General features: G+C 49.3%; 1 protein-coding gene across 1 annotated transcript; it reads right to left on the bottom strand.

The window, feature by feature from the left end:
• Nucleotides 1–10304: 10304 nt before the first annotated feature.
• Nucleotides 10305–11287, bottom strand: LOC137677014 (olfactory receptor 14A16-like). Its single transcript, XM_068424206.1, has one exon. It carries the CDS (start codon nt 11259–11261, stop codon nt 10305–10307), a length of 957 nt encoding a protein of 318 aa, XP_068280307.1. The 5' UTR covers nt 11262–11287.
• Between the last annotated feature and the right edge of the window lie 7263 nt (nt 11288–18550).

The raw sequence follows: 18550 nt of genomic DNA, 5'->3' as shown, positions 1-18550 counted from the left end.
CCAGACAGTCCTGGAGACAGGCAGATCCTGCTGTGCCTGGGCCTATTCCTGTGCATAAATGTAGTGACTGACATCCTGGGTGGAGAATCTGACAGTTTCAGAGATCCCTGTAGCAGCTTCTGCTGCAAAACTGAATAAAATTGAGTAAACTGTAATTGCTTAAGGTGCTTGCACATGCCAGAGAGGACATGCAGGACAATAGGCCAGCTGATTAAAAGAATTTAGCACAAGAGTTGTAAGGGGAGTCTCATGTGATGCAGTTGAAGACACTGTTGTTGCAAGGCCCCTTGCAAAGGAGACTCTTCTAACCCGTGTTATTCCATAATTCAGTTAATATTTTCCTTGAAGAATTCTTGAAAGAATAGGCAGAGGAAGAAAAAAAGACAGAGAGGAAGAAGTAGGGATACAAAACGTGCCAATACAAATTGAGAAGATCCTCTGAGCGATGTTCCTCCACTCAAATCATAGGTAGGAAAAGTGTTTTGGGAAATGGCTGCATAAAAATATTCACCTAGAGATACAGAGTTTAATCAGCTTGCTGGTACTTGCCCATGGTGCTGTCAATAAAAAACTATGAAATGTAAAATTTCATGAAAATTAGTTAAAAAATAGTAGCAGTGCTGGAAAGGAAGACTTTTTCAGCTGTTACATAGAAGTCTTTTCTGCAGAGGGTTCAAGAATTTCCTAAAATCTACATTCAGGGTTTGATTCAGTTCTTTGCACAGAGGTGGCCACTGCCTCCAATATACCCTGGGGTAGCTGAAGCACGTGTGTGGGACTGGGAAAAGTGTCCCAGGACCTCTGGGAGCTCTTATGGAGCATGAGCTGGTAGGCATGAGCTGAGGCAGAGTACCTTAGGGGTGGTGCAGGACTGCTGGATGGGCTGAACAGGGACGACACCAGCACAGAAGCTCGTTGCATCCCTTTGTATGCTGGCTGTGAGGTCGCTTCTGTCACAGGAACTGATTGGCCAGCGGCGGGAAGGCAAAAACTCAGATGTCATGAAGGTCATCAAAAAGCTGCTCCCAACACGATGACAGATTTGGGAAGGTCAAGAGGAACTGAGACAAGAGAGATGGGAGATGTGGGGGAGGGACGAATGCCTTGGCCAACAGAGATGAAAGATTGTGAAGATGTAAAAGGGGCTCAGGTAATGTTGATGCTGCTGTGACACAGACTGAAAACATTCATGTTAGGCCCTTACCTGGTTTCTAACCAGTAATCTTAAACCCTAACACTGCCCCTAAATGTTAGTCCTTACCCTGACAGTGATCCACTACTCTAAGCTCTAACCTCAAACTCTACCTCTGAGCCAAACCCATAACCACTTATTCTTACTCTTATCCTTTTCTCACCCTAATCCCTATCCTTTATCTCTAACATGAACATACTTAACCTTAGCCCTCAACACAGCCCTAAAACAAACCCCAAACTCAGGAAGCTAGCCCATAGCCTTAACACTAACCACTCACCCTAAGCAGAACACCAAATATTTCCCCTAAACTTCTGCTTAAGTCCTAACCCTGAAAGGTGAGCTCTAATCCCTAATCCCTAAATTGAACACCTAACCCCCAAAGCTCTAGTTCCCATGCTCAAACCCTGTCACGTTCAAATCCTCTCCCTACCCTAACATAAGCAGTTTGGCCCCTGGGGCAAGAGCAGAGTTATTCTAGAGCAGTCACAGGGCATCTGGAGAGGGATGTGAGGTTACATGTAGCTGATCAGCTGGCAGGCCACAAGGAGGAGATGGGCAGGACTCCTGGTACCAGGTCAGGTGTGCCTGAGGATCTCATGGCTGTGAAGGTGGCTGTGAGCCCACTTCTACTTGAGTACCTGATAGGCCAGCTTCAGGCACATGTATCATTTAAGCTGTGTGTAAGGAACTGATAGGCCACGAACATGCACATACCTTGAATGCTGTTTGCAAGGTCACTCCTGCCCCAGCACCTTACAGGACTGGCATGCAGCTGCTCCTGGCAGTCAGAGAAGCTGAAAGGCCACTAGCAGGTGCATGGGCTTGGAGGGTGACAATCATTTTCCTTTCATCTGCAACAGGCACATGTCTTTAGTCATGTGCGAGAAGCTGAAAGGCCAGCAGCAGGCATGTGGCTTGGAAGATCATGGTGAGGTTACTTCTTTTTGGTCAGCTGATAGGCGACAAGCAGGTTGGTGGGCTGGGTCACATACTTTAAGGGTGGTTTCTGAGATGATGGAGCTTTCCTTGGTAGCAGGGAAAGAGCAGGAAAGATAAGAACTGCTGCAAAGTGCTGCTTGGAATGTGGAGACAGGACATGAGGAGATAAAAATGTCACTTGAAGGGTTGCACTGTGGAGTTAGAGGTCACTCAGAGGGAGTCTGTGATCAGGCCATGGTTTCTTTCAAAGAACAGCCTGTGAGTGTGGAGAGATCTCAGTGAAGGTACAGAAATGCCAGGGTGAGAACAAGGTGGTGAAGCAAGCTGCGTGTCTACAGCCTGCAGGGAGGACAGGGACAGGAGTGGGACAGTGTCAGACAGCCTGTGGTGGAGATGGCAAAGGGCACTGGCAAGGCTGGAAGGTACCAGCAGAACCCAGGTCTTTGTCCCCTTGTCTATGGCAGTTGTCTCTGTCACTGAGACCAATGAGGAGACATGTTGTCCTCATGGCACTGCAGCCTCATGGCCTCATTGCAACCCTTCAGGGAAGCTGGGAAGTGTCCTGATGTTGTCCTTCACTCCACATTGCTCACCCTCACGTCACACTGTCTCAGGAAGGGCCATGTGTGAGGGGCAGGTTCTGTCTTCCCAGGGGATGTGGTGAAAGCTTGGCCTTTCTGCTTCAGAAAACAAACCAAAGGTTTCCTCAGTATCACAGTTGCCTGTGTGTTCCCTTTGCCTACCTGCAATCACAGCCTTCAAGTATTTGCTCTAACGAGTCCATGAGGAGTCTTGGTCAGTAATTGCCCTCAGCTGGGCCAATTAACACTCCAAGACACTTTGGCATTTGCTTGTGACTTTAAGTCCTTGAGAGGTTTCTTCAGTCTGCTCTCAGAATCTGAGGTTCATGGACTCAGCATCAAATATCCCATGGGGCTCAGAAAAGTGCCAAAAGCCCTAACAAGCCATGTCTCTACTGTAATTTTCTTCAGGTCTTCAAGAATTGTACAGTTATTTAGCGGGGTTTTAGGAGTCTAGTTAGAGAGGAAGATTTCTATGAGCATTTAATATTTTTTTTTTAATTTTTACGGATTTTTTCCACTATTTTTCAGTCTATGGAAGGTGTGATAGCAGCATTTTCTAATTGATTTTGATCCAGGATGTTCTAAGGAGGTCTGGACAGGTCAGAAAAGCAGTCCCTTGAGGTCTAACACAGTATGAACAACCTCGATCCTCACCACCCAACCCCACCGTTTCTGTCACTGGCCATCTGGGACTTTCACATCACTTTTCCTTACATCAGACTTCTCCACTGAAGCCTGCAACTGCATGTTAAAACCCCTTTCCCCTAATTCCCACCTGCTCTCCTTAGAGAACTGGCTGCAAACACACACAGAATGTTTCTCTTATTTTTGAACACACAGAAGTAAAACATAATCAGATTCAGCAAAAAGATAAAACACGCTCCTCAGCTCTATGCCAAGTCCAAGCTGGCTCCAATGAGGTTCACCTTCCAGTAGGGAGAAGTATACAAGAAATAATTTTGGTAGATAGACAGGAAATTACAAATATAAACACAATTAAAAGATATGGTGAATTTCATCAGGCCAGGGGGAAATAACTGGAAGATGAGGGAGATCAAATGCACAGAGTAAGAGACGGAGTACTGGCAGTGCAAGGACAGGGGAAGAGCAATATTCCTTCTCCTACTATTAATACACACCCTAAAAAATTCTCATTTTGAAATAGCGGGGAAAAACTCAGAGATTTTATTGAAAGTATTCAATCATTTCTGCTGATTTAAAGGTGCTCATAATTTTTGAAATGTGTAAAAACTTCTCAGGATTGTGGGCAGAGCTCTGCGGTCTGACCATAAGCACAGGACCTTCAGGAGACCAGAGGCCCTTGGAAGCTGCAGGTGGAGCTTGGGCAGAAGGGCCCAGGGCATCTGCACCAGCCGTGGGTGCTGGTGCCCCTGTAACTACATCTCTGAGTGGTTTGGAAATCATTTTCTTTTGCAAACAAAAACAGCACACAAAATCCCCTCAAGAGCGGCATATTAAAACAAGCAAACCCCCCAAAAAAGAAAAACTAAACAAGAAGGATAACAACACAATGTTTGAAGCTTAAAGTCATACAGGACATTTATTTAACTCTACATCTTTCTCTCCATTTCTTTGTTGCTTCATTTTTTTGAAAAGTTCTCAACATTTCCATCATACTGAGGCCTACAGCAGTAAAAAAAGATAATTTTCTGCCTTGCATGGTGCCAAATGCCCCAAAACACTCCCTGCCCTGGACTGTCCATGCCACCTCTAACTCTTGGTTCGGAGGTGTTGGCCACTCTTGCCTGATGGAGCAAAGCAGGTGTCCTGGTTTGGCCCAAACCAGGCCAATTAGTCTTAGAGAAACCAAGGTCACTGCTAAATTCCTCACTGCTTACGAGTGAAGAGCAGAAGGGGGGTCGCAGCTGCAGGGGGGAGCAGACAGGGCAGGTGACCCAAGATTGACCAAGGAGGTATTCCATCCCACACACGTCATTCTCACTTTCCTATTTATCACTAACCCACTGCCTCCTTGAGGTGGGGCCCAGGAGGGAGGGGCCCTCCTGTCTCCCACTGATTGGTACCAGCTTTGCCAATTCTCCAGTTAAAAGCCTGCAGGTGTGATGGCAGGGGAGCTACTGCATTTTCCCCTCTGCCCGTGCTGGGAGGAGCAACTCTGCCTGAGAAGGATTTCCAAGCTCTTGATCTTGGTTTTGTACATATTTGTATATATTTGGTTATTTCTATTATTATTGTTATTATATTCTTTTTCATTATTATAGTTTATTAAAACTGTTTTAACTTTCCAACCCATAAGTCTCTCTTCCTTTTCCCTTTCCGTTGGGGGGGGGGGGGGGAGAGGGTTAACAGAGAGCATCTGCCACCTGGTTAATAGCTGGCCCAGCTTTAAACCGTGACAGCAGGGTAAAAAGCTTCAGTGAAACACTCTCTGTTTGGATGGCCAAATTTGCACTAATGTAATCATATCTGTGTTATCTGTCTTCCTATGAGGTTATATGGGAAAAATCTATGTTTATGTATAAGAAAATGTACAGAAAAATGTCCAGGTGTGTCCAATTACTCAAGAAAATACATCTCCTGCCAACACTCTCAAAGTAAGAATCTTTTTTTGTCAGAAAACTCAAGTGTTCTCCTACTGTAAGAGAAGTTCAGGTTCGTGACCACCTGAGGAACCTGAATCTATGTAAGTCTAAAGGACCTGACAAGATGCATCCCAGAGTCCTGAGGCAACTGGCTGATGTGGCTGCCAGGCCACTCTCTGTGATATTTGAAAAGTCATGGCAGTCAGGTGAAGTTCTTGGTGACTGGAAAAATGGAAACACTGCACCCATCTTTAAAAAGGGTAGAAAGGAGGACCTTGGGAACTACCGACCTGTCAGCCTCACATCTGTGCCTGGGAAGATCATGGAACAGATCCTCCTAGAAGGTATGCTAAGGCACATGGAGGACAGGGAGGAAAGTTGAGACAGCCAGCATGGCTTTAGCAATGGCAATTCTTGCTTGACCATCCTAGTGGCCTTCTAGGACGCAGTGACTACATCAGTGGACAAGGGAAGAGCTATGGACATTATCTCTCTGGACTTCCATAAGGCCTTTGACACAGTCCTCCTCAAGATGTTCTCTCTGAACTGGAGAGATATGGACCAACCCAAACCATTCTGTGATTCTGTGTTTCTATTTGAAGACATGAGGGTCCATGTGAACATCATGAGATACAACAAGGCTAAATGCAAGGTCCTGCTTCTGGGTCGGGGAAACCCCCCATATCAATACAGCCTAGGGGGATGAAGGGATTGATAGCAGCCCTGTGGAGGAGGACTTGGTGGTACTGGGGGATGAAAAGCTGGACATGAGCCAGCAATGTGCACTCGCAGCCAACAAGGCCAACCATATCCTGGGATGCATCAAAAGAAGCGTGGTCAGCAGGTCAAGGGAGGTGATTCTGCCCCTCTACTCCTCTCTCATGAGACACCACATGAAGTACTGCGTCCAGCTCTGGAGTCCTCAGCAAGAGAGACATAATCCTGTTGGAGGGAGGCCAGAGAAGGCCACAAAAATGATCAGAGGTTTGGAACATCTCTTTTATGAAGAAAGGCTGAGTGAGTTGCGGTTATTCAGCCTAGAGAAGAGAAGGCTGCAGGGAGATCTCATTGAAGTCTTTCTACTTAAAGGGGGCCTATAAGAAAGATGGACACAAACATTTTAGCAGGCCCTGTTGCGGCAGGACAAGAGGAAAGATTTAGACTAGATATAAGGAAGACATTTTTTATGATGAGGATGGTGAAACACTGGAACAGGTTGCCCAGAGAAGGGGTAGATGCCCCATCCCTGGAAACATGCAAGGTCAGGGTGGACGGCACCCTGCATAACCTGATTGTGTTGAAGATGTCCATGCTCACTGCAGGGGGATGAGCTTTAAAGGTCTCTTCCAACCCCAAGTGTTCTATGGTTTTATGATTCTATGATTCTCTGAATTATTATATTTATACTGTCTTTGTCATTCCGTCCCCTGCTCCACTGGCCATTCAGACCAGGGTTTCTTCAGCTGCCTTCCTTGTGCTGACAACACATTCAGAGAAGCCCTTCTGGGTGCCCTCCCCATGCATGGCCATTCCCAGCTACTGCTGAGCTTTGGTTTTGCTGGCTCCATCCCTGCACACACAGGCCAGGTGTCTATCTGCCTCCTGGGCAGCCTGTTCCCCCTCCAGCCTCCCTGCACTTCCTGCTGGGGTTTGACCTCCTAAGTCAGGGGGGTTCCTGTTCATCCATGCTGACCTCTTGCCGGGCCCTGCTCAACTCCCTGCACATCAGACTGGCTTCTTCCTGGGCTTTGAGGACATTGTCCCTGAAGAACCAAGAGGGACTCACAGCCCCTTTGTCCTCCAGGACAGTCCAAGCAGATCCTCAGTAAACTGAAATCAGCTTTCCTGCAGTCCTGCAGTCATTCTGCTAGTTGTCCTACTTCTCCACCATCTCATGGTCTTTGCAGCCACGGCTGCCCTCATCCTTCCCATCCCCAGCCAGATCCACTTTATCTGTCAGTAAGAGACCAGTCTTAGTCAGATCATGGATTGTCTCTGCTAAACTGCTGTCTTCCACGCCCTCCAGGAATCTCCTGGTTTGCTTGTGCCCAGCCCTGCTGCCCTCCCAGGTGGAGCTTGAGTGACTCCAGTCATACATATCTTTATTTTCATTGGTGTAAAATTCTCTCACTTCAATTTAAAGGTATAGACTAAGAAAAATTCAGAGAACATGCTCAGAGGGCAGAGGGAGGTGGGTAGCTTTTAGGATGGAGGTGTGTTTTGGTATTATAATGAGATTATAATGAGCAAAGTTCATCCACGGGACACGATTTTGTCATAATCACTGGCTCAGTCACCAGTGTTCTGGGTGGAACAGGGTACAATTTCTTGCTGGATAAGGTTATGTGATTTATCGGCTACAAGGTACCACAGGGTTCTCTTACCTGTAGAAGACCATCAGCCTGCAAACAGCTGTGCTTTACTTGAAGAGCAGCGGATTCACTGGGGAACACTGCACTGAGAATCGTTCTTGCTTGCTTTTAAGATAAAGGAGCCGAGACCAGTTCACAGGGCCCCTTGAGGCATGAAAGAAGTAAACACATGTTGAAGGTCAGTTCTGAACACAGAACTGAAAACAAAGAATGGTTGTTGATGTTTTGAGCCCAGAACACTGTGGCTCTTCCTAGGATGGGTGATGGGTGCTTAGTGTGTGAATGCTGATGTCATCGTGAACTGCATAGTCCGGCTCCTGCATTGTAGCATCTAAATAGGGCAGTAGAATAACAATAAAGGACCCTTAGGCCTTTTGGCTTTTGGCCCTTGCCTCCTTGATCGCAGAGTCTGTGCCTTGTTTTCCGCTCGCCGCAGCAGGCCTTTCATCTTCTCGGATAAACACCACCATGTGCCTGCCGCTGTCCCGTCACGTACTCAGGCAGAATGGACATGACATCCCCTGTCCAAGCCCTCTTCCTGGATAGGGCCTATGGGGCACTTTGGCAGAGGAACTTTCCCAGCCATGTTCCTGCTGCTGGCCTATTACCTCCAGAGATGGAACTGGCCTCACAGTCCCCCTCACAGCCATACGCTTCCTGCTGGATTACGAGTTTCTGAGGAAACTTCCTTATGGCCCAGCACCTGCCTGATAAAAGTATGCTTGTTTTATCAAATTGATCCAATATATTTCCTACTAATGATTTAGTGGAGAAACATTCTTCACAGGAACTGTTGTGTTTATGTTGAAACCTCTTATATCTCCTTTTCTACCTCTTCTTTTTTTCCTTCTTCCTCCACCTATTGTGTCTCCAACAACCTTTCCAAGGCAAAGATTCATTTAGCCATAGAATAACACGGGTTTGAAGAGAGCCCTGAACATGATCTTGTCTCACTCTCCTGCTCAAGGCAGGGTGAAACAGAGGAGGTTGTTCGAGAATTCTGCCCAGCTTTGCATCATCCACACAACATGCCCTTTTTTCTCCTGCCCATTTGCTTCAGTAATCCCTTTCTTGTCCTTCAGGTGCCTGGAAACGGTTGCAGGAGGACATGTCCCATCCCCTTCCCAGAGACGGAGGTACGGTGACAGACCTGTAATCCTCCCAATTCTCATTCCTGCCTTCTTAAAGAAGGGTTTTACGTCTGCCTTTTCCAAGGACCCCAGAACCTCTCTGATTGCTCTGGCACTTTTGAGAGCACAATCCATAATTACAGGCAAGGGTGACATAGCAGACAGGAGCACTTGCAATGAGCCTGTCCAAGGCAGCTGAGATGAATCTCACTGGGCCAATGGAGTTTGTTCCTGGAGTCACACACAGAAATGTCAGGGTTCTGTGAAGTGTCCATATCTGAGCTGGCCTCAAGGACTCCTTATGCACCCAGGGATGTTCAGAGACAGAGTCTTTTCCTTTAACACAAGGAGGCAGGAGTCATAGTGTCTCCCTGAACTACTGGTGCCCCTCCCAGTGGATGGGAGACACCTCAGCCCTGTGGTGTGTCTTCCTGCTCTGCACTTGTCTGATGCCCTACATCATGAGGAATGGACACAGAGACCTTGGCTGAAGGAAGCACAACCCAGTGCTGCATTCAGGCAGTCTCCCATGGGATGTTACTACCAACGTGAAATGACCACAGGCCTTCACGAACCCCAAGGAAGAGCTGTTTGTGTTCACTCTGGTTCATCTCACCTCACGCACATGATGTGCATGCTTAAATCTCATCTGTACCATACAAACATGGACTTTTGGCCTACTCATATGGTGTCTTTCTATGGAGGGACAAAGAACCTACCCAAGCTGGGGTGAGAGGTCAGTGCTGGTAATGGTGGTTGTGAGGGGCTGGTCCATGATGATTGCCCTGGGGCAGCTGCCCTGGGGTGTCCAGTGAACACGAGTACAAACTAGACACTACTCTGCTGGTCCTTCAGGATTCTCACAGGAGGTCTGACTGTCAGGACACTGCTGCGTGCCCCAACCCTGCACACCCACACTGTTTAGCTGTGCACTGGTGTTTTCATCTGCAAACCACTTTCTTGGGCATGTTCCTGAGAGAATCTTTGGAAGAAGACCTAAGCCTTCAGGCACTGCCCTGAGGACATCACCTTTCTTTATGGAAAGGCTGTTATGGAGGTCAACGCTTTCACAGAGGTGCCCATTGCCTGTCCCTGCCTGTGGTCACAGGACTACCATGCAGCACAACTGTGACCAAGCTGCCACAGCACTCAGGCCTTACACCAAAGCAAGGATCAGAGAGTGTGGAAGTGGAAAGAGAACAGCTCTGGAATATCAAATGCTGGTGATCCCTGGCAGTGCTGCCATGCTGGCACTCTTTTCCCCTCCACCCATGCACACAGAAACTGTCCCTGCAGCTCCAAAATGCCTTGGAGGAAGGATATCAGGAAAGAAATAGTCACTACTGGGTCTTTTATTTTGTGTAAACACACAGAGAGCACGGCTCCTCATTTACACAGCCACAAAATAAACAGACAGTGAATTAGAAAGAGGATGACAACATTATCACAAGTGAAAAACCACCACTACCAAATAAAAAAAAAACAACTGGTTAGGCCTGTAATGAGTTACATTATAACTGTTATGCAGAACATGATGGACAATTTATTACTTCTGAAAAACATCCAGTCATCAGTTTCCACAGGGCATCCTTGATTTCCTTGTTCCTCATGCTGTAGATGAGGGGGTTCACTGCTGGAGGCAACACTGAGTACAGAACAGCAGTAACCAGATCCAGCGATGGGGAAGACATGGAGGGGGGCTTCAGGTAGGCAAACACTATAGTGCTGAGAAAGAGAGAGACCACGGCCAGGTGAGGGAGGCACGTGGAAAAGGCTTTGTGCCGTCCCTGCTGAGAGGGGATCCTCAGCACAGCCCTGAAGATCTGTACATAGGACAGCACAATGAAAACAAAACACCCAAATACTACTAAGAGGCTAACACCAAGAAGCCCAACTTCATTGAGGTAGGAGTGTGAGCAGGAGAGCTTGAGGATGTGGGGGATTTCACAGAAGAACTGGTCCAGGGCATTGCCATGGCAGAGGGGTAGCGAGAATGTATTGGCCGTGTGCAGCAGAGCATAAAGGAAACCAGTGCCCCAGGCAGCTGCTGCCATGCGGACACAAGCTCTGCTGCCCATCAGGGTCCCGTAGTGCAGGGGTTTGCAGATGGCAACGTAGCGGTCATAGGCCATGATGGTGAGAAGACAATACTCTGCTGTCATGAAAATGAGAAAGAAAAATATCTGTGCAGCACATCCCAAGTAGGAGATGTCCCTGGTGTGCCAGAGGGAATTGCCCATGGATTTAGGGACAGTGGTTGAGATGGAGCCCAGGTCAAGGAGGGAGAGGTTGAGGAGGAAGAAGTACATGGGGGTGTGGAGGTGGTGGTCACAGGCTACAGCGGTGATGATGAGGCCATTGCCCAGGAGGGCAGCCAGGTAGATGCCCAGGAAGAGCCAGAAGTGCAAGAGCTGCAGCTCCCGTGTGTCTGCAAATGCCAGGAGAAGGAAGTGGGTGATGGAGCTGCTGTTGGACATTTGGTCCGTCTGGACATGGGGACCTGTCATAGGAGAAAAAGAGAGTGATAAGTTAGGGGAGACTTCTCTAAGAAAAATCAGAGTCATTTCCATACACTCCCCCCACCCCCCCACCCCCCCCCCCCGTTAAACACACAGACATCCTTTTGTCTTTCAAAGAGACCTTCCTTCAGCTCTGTGGCTGGAGCCCTGGTTGGTGCTGGCCGAGTGTGCGATGAACAGCAGGGCATCTGCCCATGGGCTCTCAATACATCAGCCCTGCTCTGCAGAAGTAAGTAGGGGCAGGGACCAGTGCTGGTGTCAACTTTGTCTTATGAAACTGCTGTTAACGGCCTGTCAGCATCTGCACCCCCAGTGCTAAGGAACAGGGAGGGCAGAAGGCAGTTTAAGAGTTCTAGGTTCTTTTACAGCTCCCCCTCCATCTCACTTGAGGAGTATTCTTGGATGTCAGAAACCCTCAGCATTTCTGCTGCACTCAGGGAGAACAGAGCGAGTCCTGCGAGGCAAGAGGATTGCCTGTGGCTTAGTGCAGAGTGAGGGGAACAGCTCTATCCCCCTGACTAGTTCCCAGTTTCTCTGGGCTTGCACCTTTCTGACATGGAGTGTTATCACATTCCCATCTTACCCTGAAAAATGACCAGACGCTGTTGAGAGGAGAGGGATCCTCTGCAGAGCACTAAATATATTGACCAGATCCCACAGGTGAGAGGGAAGCTGGGACACTTGTTCCCATGGACACACCTGCATGAAATGACCCACAAGATCAGTGTGTGACTCTGCAGCTGAAACTCCACCTGCCCAGAGAGCCTGGCAGCAAGAATGAAATAACCACAGCAATAACAGAGACAAGTGGAGAAACAAGGGAAAATCCAGTGAGGGTGTGGCTGGGAGAGGCCAGGGAAGAGGCAGCCAGGCCCTCAGGACAGCGGTACCCTGACCCAGCTGTGCACGCCACCTCCCACACACCAGCATTGCCGGGCAGCTGCTCTCAGCCCCTGTGCTCTGCAGAGGGAACTGGGCACGTGGCTGGAGAGCTGCACCACGGCTCTACTGCAGCTCTGGCTGCACAGGAGGGGGTTCATGTCCTGGACCCCACGGCCCTGAGGGCAGAGGCTTTGGTAGGTGGGAGAGGAGGCAAGGGGGCTTGTTCAGAGGAAGGGGTCTGCATTGGTGGGGATCACACAGAGCTTTCTGAACTCTTCCTCCCACAATATTTCTGGTTTTAGTTTCCTCTCATTCCCAGATCATTTCCCTGCTGCCTGGAGATTTTCCCCCTGGAGGTGTTTCCCTATCAGGACTCACAGACCCCATTGCAACCTCTGTGCACTCACCTACACAAACCTGCCTGTTTGCAGGGCACCGGCTGCGTGCATGGTCCTGTTTGGAGGTTCAAGAGGGCAGAACACTCTGATGGATCCAGCAAAGGTGATTCTGGTGGTGTCCATGGGCAGAGGAGTGGCTGAAGGCACTTTAGGAGGCTCCTATAAAACCTATTGACCACTCAAAGCTACAGCTCAGGAGTCTCAATGACTTGTTCAAACTTGAGAGCTCCTTTTCTATTTCTCTTTCCTTCCCCCCACCCCCAACCCCTCCTGTTCCCTGCCCTCAAAGTAGGAAGCTGAAAACACAGACTCAGGAAATCTCTTTATCTTCATAGCAAACCCTGCCTTGACCTTCCTCTTGTAACATCCCCTTGCAAGTTTCCTAGTGCTGATCTGGAGCTGAGAGCAGCCCTGGCCCACACAGCACCCTCTCGACAGCAGAAGGACCCTGCCCTGCCTGGGGTCACTCCTTCCACCCACAGCTTCTCCCTGCAGCACCAGAGGGAGCTCCCCGGGCAGGCTGAGTGCTGACCCTGGCAGGCAGCAGAGTCCCTGCCCCGACACAAAGACCCCTGGGGTGCAGGGACCCTGCTCTCAAGGACAGCCCTGGGCACCCCTGGCTGCACACCCCTGCAGTTGTCCCCAGCAGAAGGCAGCCGTCATGCTCTGTCCCTCTGACCATGCAGCAGGGAAGCCCTGCTCTGGAGCATGTTCTTCTCCTCTACAACAGAGATACTGTGAGAGACATCCTGACAGCTCCTGTAAACTGTGGGATGCAGCAGCTTCAGGTCATCCCATCAGCAACTGCCCCTGCATTGTCCTGCAGCCAGAGACTTACCATGTGGAGGGCTGTGAAGATTTCTCCCCCAGTGAGCTCTCAGCACCCTCCCACCCCACACTGCCTTTAACCTCTCTCTGCCTGGCTCCTCTCCCCTCGCTGCCTGCAGGCAGTGCCCTCAGCCCTGCTGCGCTCTGCACAGGAGCTGCTCCTGGGCAGAGCTGTCTCTCTGCAGCGCTGCCCACTTGCCATCAGCTCCCTCCATCCCAGGAGCCCAGCCCAGCTCAGCAGCAGAGGGACCAGCCCAAGGTGTCTCTTCCTCTGTCCCCTCTGGGCTCCCTCCAGGTGTCCCTGGGGCTCCAGGGGAACCTGCTGTGAATCAGGCTGAAGCAATCACTCATCTTCCCTCCCTCAGCTGTGGAGAGACACTTCTTTCCAGCAGCAGCATTTCTTCTCTCAGAGACAGAGTGATGTCTAAGACTGATATTTCCTTGTCCCATCATTACACAGGACAACTGGACAGTGACCAGGAGGGATTTCCTTTACCCCTGCTGATGGAGGGGATGCAGATGAGTCAATAGAAGCATCTCATTTGTGGGTTTGTAGTCCTGGGGCTAGAAGGGGACTCAGCTCCCTCCCATGCACAACACAAACCCACAGGAGGTTGGATTCCTCTTGCCTCAGGTGTTCAGGTGGGCACAAAATAGACACCTGCATGTGAGCTCCTTGTCTCAGCCACCATGGTGATTAATGGAGATGGAGGGCAGGGACTGGGCTGTTCAGACACCAGCCTGGTGACATTAAAGGTGTCAGGGGTGGTCAAAGATATCTGCAGGTATCTGCAAGCTCTAAGGGAGCCGTTTATAGAGACAGGCCAACATCAGAGGGAATCCTCTTAGAGGCTGCTGGGTATTTTCTTTGGCCAACTGAAATGACAGCTGATGCCCAAATTAAGGGCAACTGAACCTGTCCCCACTCATTACGCTAGGGGCAGCCTGCGGAGTTATTCATCTGAACAACTGGAGTCATGTGCCACAGGGAGAGCTCAATCTCTCTTTCTCTTCTCCACCAGCTGTATTTACTAGGTCTCTCCTGACTGCACTGGCAGTGGTTTCATGTTCAGCCCCACATTGCCTATCAGAATTCGGGGCAGCTACTCAAGTTAGTGTTCACATCCAGGCCCACAGAGCTACATGAGATGCCAGGGCTTGCAGGACAGCAGAGGAGTTACAACAAAGCAATTTGAATTCAGGGTGGGTGCAGGACAGGTCCCCCCACATACAGCATCACAGAGAGTGTGATTTGGTGCCTGTGTGCCATTGACTGATGTGATCAATCAGAGGTATCAGTCATCAGGTGCCATCAGAGAGGCACAGTCTTTCGCTTCTTCTAACCAAGAGCTGCAGGCATTGCATGGACACAAAACATAGCACACTGGGTTCTTTCTCACACCCTTGATGATCCAGTCAAGGAACACACCAATCATTTTCAGTGTGCCTGGATACATCTTGCCTTCAAGGACAGCATAATCCAAACACGGCAATGGTTCATATCAAAACTCAACTGAAACTCAAAAGGGCATTCAGGGGATTCAGGGGATTCAGCAAGAGGAGGTTTTCCTACTTCAGGAACAGTTAAAGAAGAAACAGAGCTAATGTGGGACCTCTGCTGAATGCAGCAGGAGTAGGTGTAGGTGGATCTGAGATACCCTGTGTCCTCTTTGCCTCAGTTACCACCAGCAAGGTCTCCCAGGCTTTTGAGCTTTGATGCAGGACTCTGGAAGAGAACAACCGGCAGTGGATGGGGATCAAGACAAGTGTCACTTGAGCAAACTACACCCTTTCCAGTCTGTGGGAGTAGAGGGGCTGCATTTCTGTGTGCTTAGAAAGTTTTTTACCATGAGACACTGGTCTGTTATGATCCCAGTAAGAAAGGGACTCAGACTCTTTGAGGTGTCATTTAAAATGTTGTTAGGGCTAAGATTATAAGGGGAGAATAGTATAGATATTGTTTCTTCCCACTAGGTCATTGGAGGCCTGTGTGGTGTAGCACTGAATGGGACTCCCACCCATATGCAACATGCCATGCAGACACCATCCATAGAAGAGAGTCTCCTAATTTGATCATTCAAGCTCTTATTGTGTTTCCTTACAAGGTCACAACTCTATTCATCTTCTCTTCACTCAAACAGAAATGATGTTCTCATGAGAACTTCTTGCCGCACTGTTAGATAGAGACAGGGCCACACAGGTGGTGGAATGGTCAGTACCGAGTGGGAGCTGCCTGCAGGATCCACAGAGACAATGAGGTGCTGAGGCTGTCTTGTGGCCAAGGGATCTGTGCAGCACAGCACTAACTGCTTGATGTACAGTGAGGGGCAATGCTCAGGTTTCCCTTTGAGAAGTCTGTGCTCCACCCTCGTGCCACAGCTCAGCTGCTGAGGCCCAAATTTGCATGGCCAGAAGGATCTGGAGCACAGGCAGGAGGAGCTGAAGCCCTATGACTTGTCACAGGGCTGTGATATTTTTGGATTAAATGAGAAGTGGTGGGAGAGCTTGCTAGGCTGGGGTGCTGCAATGGAGGGATACAGGGTGACATAGAATCATAGAATCATAGAATCTTTTTGGTTGGAAAGGACCTTTAAGATCAAGCCCAACCGTTAACCTGGCACTTCCAATACTGTGTTGGCAGTTACAACTACTCGATGAGGGTGAGGAAGCCAAAAAAGCCTTCTGTCAGCAATGCAAGGAAATCTCAGGTCAATGAGCAGGTTCCAATGAGGGACAGTAACTGCCCTGGCATTCGCTGGCCAGGCAAGGCAAACAGGGTGCCAGCAGTGTGGAGGATCTTGGGACAACTTGTTAACACATCTGCCAAGTGGGCCAAGAAGGGTGTTGCTCACCTGGCTCTGGTCCTGGCCAACAAGGAAGACGTGGTCAGGATGTGATCATCAGTGTCTGCCTCAGCTGTTGTGACCAGGAAATAGTGCGGTCCCAGGTGCCAAAGAGGAGTGAGGAAGACCAGTGGTGGAACACAGATGGGTGGACTCCAGACAAGACGTTGACATACTTGGGAGACTGATATTGGTGGTGCCATGGGAAGCAGCTCTGAAGGGTGAAGGAGCTCAGGAAATCTGATAGGCCTTACAGGACAGCCTCCTCCAAGGACAAGAGTGATCTATCTGAATAGCCATGGAGAGAAGCAACCATCTCTGGAGGCTGCTGGTATAAACTGACCGAGCTCCAAGGCAAAAAGGCAGCACACAGGAGGTGGAAGCAGGGGAAGCTGCAAAGGAGGAATTTAGAAACCTTGTCCGTGGATGCAGGGATGATGACAAAGCCAAAGCTTGATACTTGCAGGGGAGGTTAAGGGCAGCCACATGAGCTGATATTACTTCATTAAGAGTAAAAGAATGGAGAAGTATAATGTGTGCCTGCTGCTGAGCTTCATTAGAGCAGGAGCAGACAGGGCTGAGGTACTTAATGGCTTCTTTGGCTCTGTCTTCTCCCAGGCCTTTGTTGCTGGAAGTAGGACCCTGGAGGAGAACAACCAGCAGTGCATGGTTAGACTTCATACCACTGATCACCACTGTCTGGGCCTGCCCCTTCAGCCAGTTTTCATTCCACATCACTTTCTTCTCATCCAGCCCAGATTTAACAGCTTCTTTACAATGATATCGTGGGAGACAGTGTCAAAAGTTTTTCTGAAATCCAGGTAGACAATAGCCACTCTTCTCTCCTCCTCTACCAAGCCAGTCACATAATTGGAGAAGGTTATCAGGTCAGTTAAAAATTACTTCCCCTTAGTGAAGCTGTGCTGACTACTCCTGATGACTTTATTGTCCTTCATGTGCCTGGATATGGTTTACAGGCTTAGATGCTCCTTCACCTCAAAGAGGGACAGAGGTGAGGCTGACCAACCTGTCATTCCCTGAGTCCTCCTTTTGTCCCTTCTTGAAGATAGGATTCACATTTGTTTTCCTCGGGTGAAAGCCCTTGATATGCTTCACCAAGCAGGACAGCCAAGCTCTAACCTCCCATCCCCTGCACAGGGGAATCTTTTCCCTCTTATGATGCTCTGGGCTCTTCCTGGGGGCAATGTGATGCAGGAATGTGTGATGCCAGGTGCAGGTCAGAAGTAGGACATGTCCCAGGCTCTGTGGAGGGTGAGTGAGGAGGCAACAAGGCACCGGAGCTGTAAGGACCTCATGTCCTCATGTGAGTCTCAGTGGAAGAGACAGAAGCCATAGTCAAGAGGACAAGGGTCACAGTTCCGTTGGGGTGTCAAAGCCCCACCAAGACCCTTGGCCATCCCCACCACAGCTGTACTGTCCTACTCCTGTGCCTGCTTCCTTGCTTCCGGCACCAAGCTGTGGTTCTCTGAACATTTACCAATGCCTGTGAGTTCCTCACAACCCATTCAGTTTCTTCCAAAGCCTTGCTAATGCTCCTTTATCACCCAGGATTTCCAAGTCCCAGACGTGTTAGAATCCTCTAGTTAGCTCCACATCCCAGCACTGAACTGCACATCCTCCTTCTACTGCTGCCTCACAATCAAAACTCAACCTATTTCACTTCAGCATGACACCCTGCACTGCTGCTCACTGCTACACCTACAGTGCTCTCTCCCTGCATACCCATGTGTCTCACGAATCCTTCCTCTTCCCCTGCATTGATGGGACCTCAGCCCAGGAGGTATGTGCATCCTTCAGGTTCATGGATGTTTCCTGAGGTCCATCTAAGTGTGAGGAGTGAAGGAGGAGAGGAGATTCAGGTCAGCTCATGAGGCATAACTGAGCACAGCCACCTCCAGCAGTGCAGCATTTACCCATGGGCAGACACACCCACGGTCACTCCAGTGTGGGCCTGAGTTTTGGGTCTGCCCAGGTGTCCTACCCGGTCTTAGAGCAATTACTCACTTGGCAACTTCAGCGCTGGGTCTTTCCACATCCTGGTGTCCTCCTCTTCCAACCAGCCCCACTTGGATTTGGCCAGCAAAGCATGTACGTACATTCACACACACACACACGCGCGCGCACGCGCACGCACACACACATTAGTGAGCACACTCACCCAGCAAATAACCAGAGGCAGATGTTAAGAATAAGGCAGGACACATCATGGTGATCAGGCACAGGATTTATAAATAAAATTAGTGTACAGATGGAGAAACAGGCATCGTAATCTTAT

The sequence above is a fragment of the Nyctibius grandis genome, assembly GCF_013368605.1.
Source record: "Nyctibius grandis isolate bNycGra1 chromosome 34 unlocalized genomic scaffold, bNycGra1.pri SUPER_34_unloc_1, whole genome shotgun sequence".
Taxonomy (NCBI): domain Eukaryota; kingdom Metazoa; phylum Chordata; class Aves; order Nyctibiiformes; family Nyctibiidae; genus Nyctibius; species Nyctibius grandis.
This window is presented reverse-complemented; position numbering and strand designations above follow the sequence as displayed.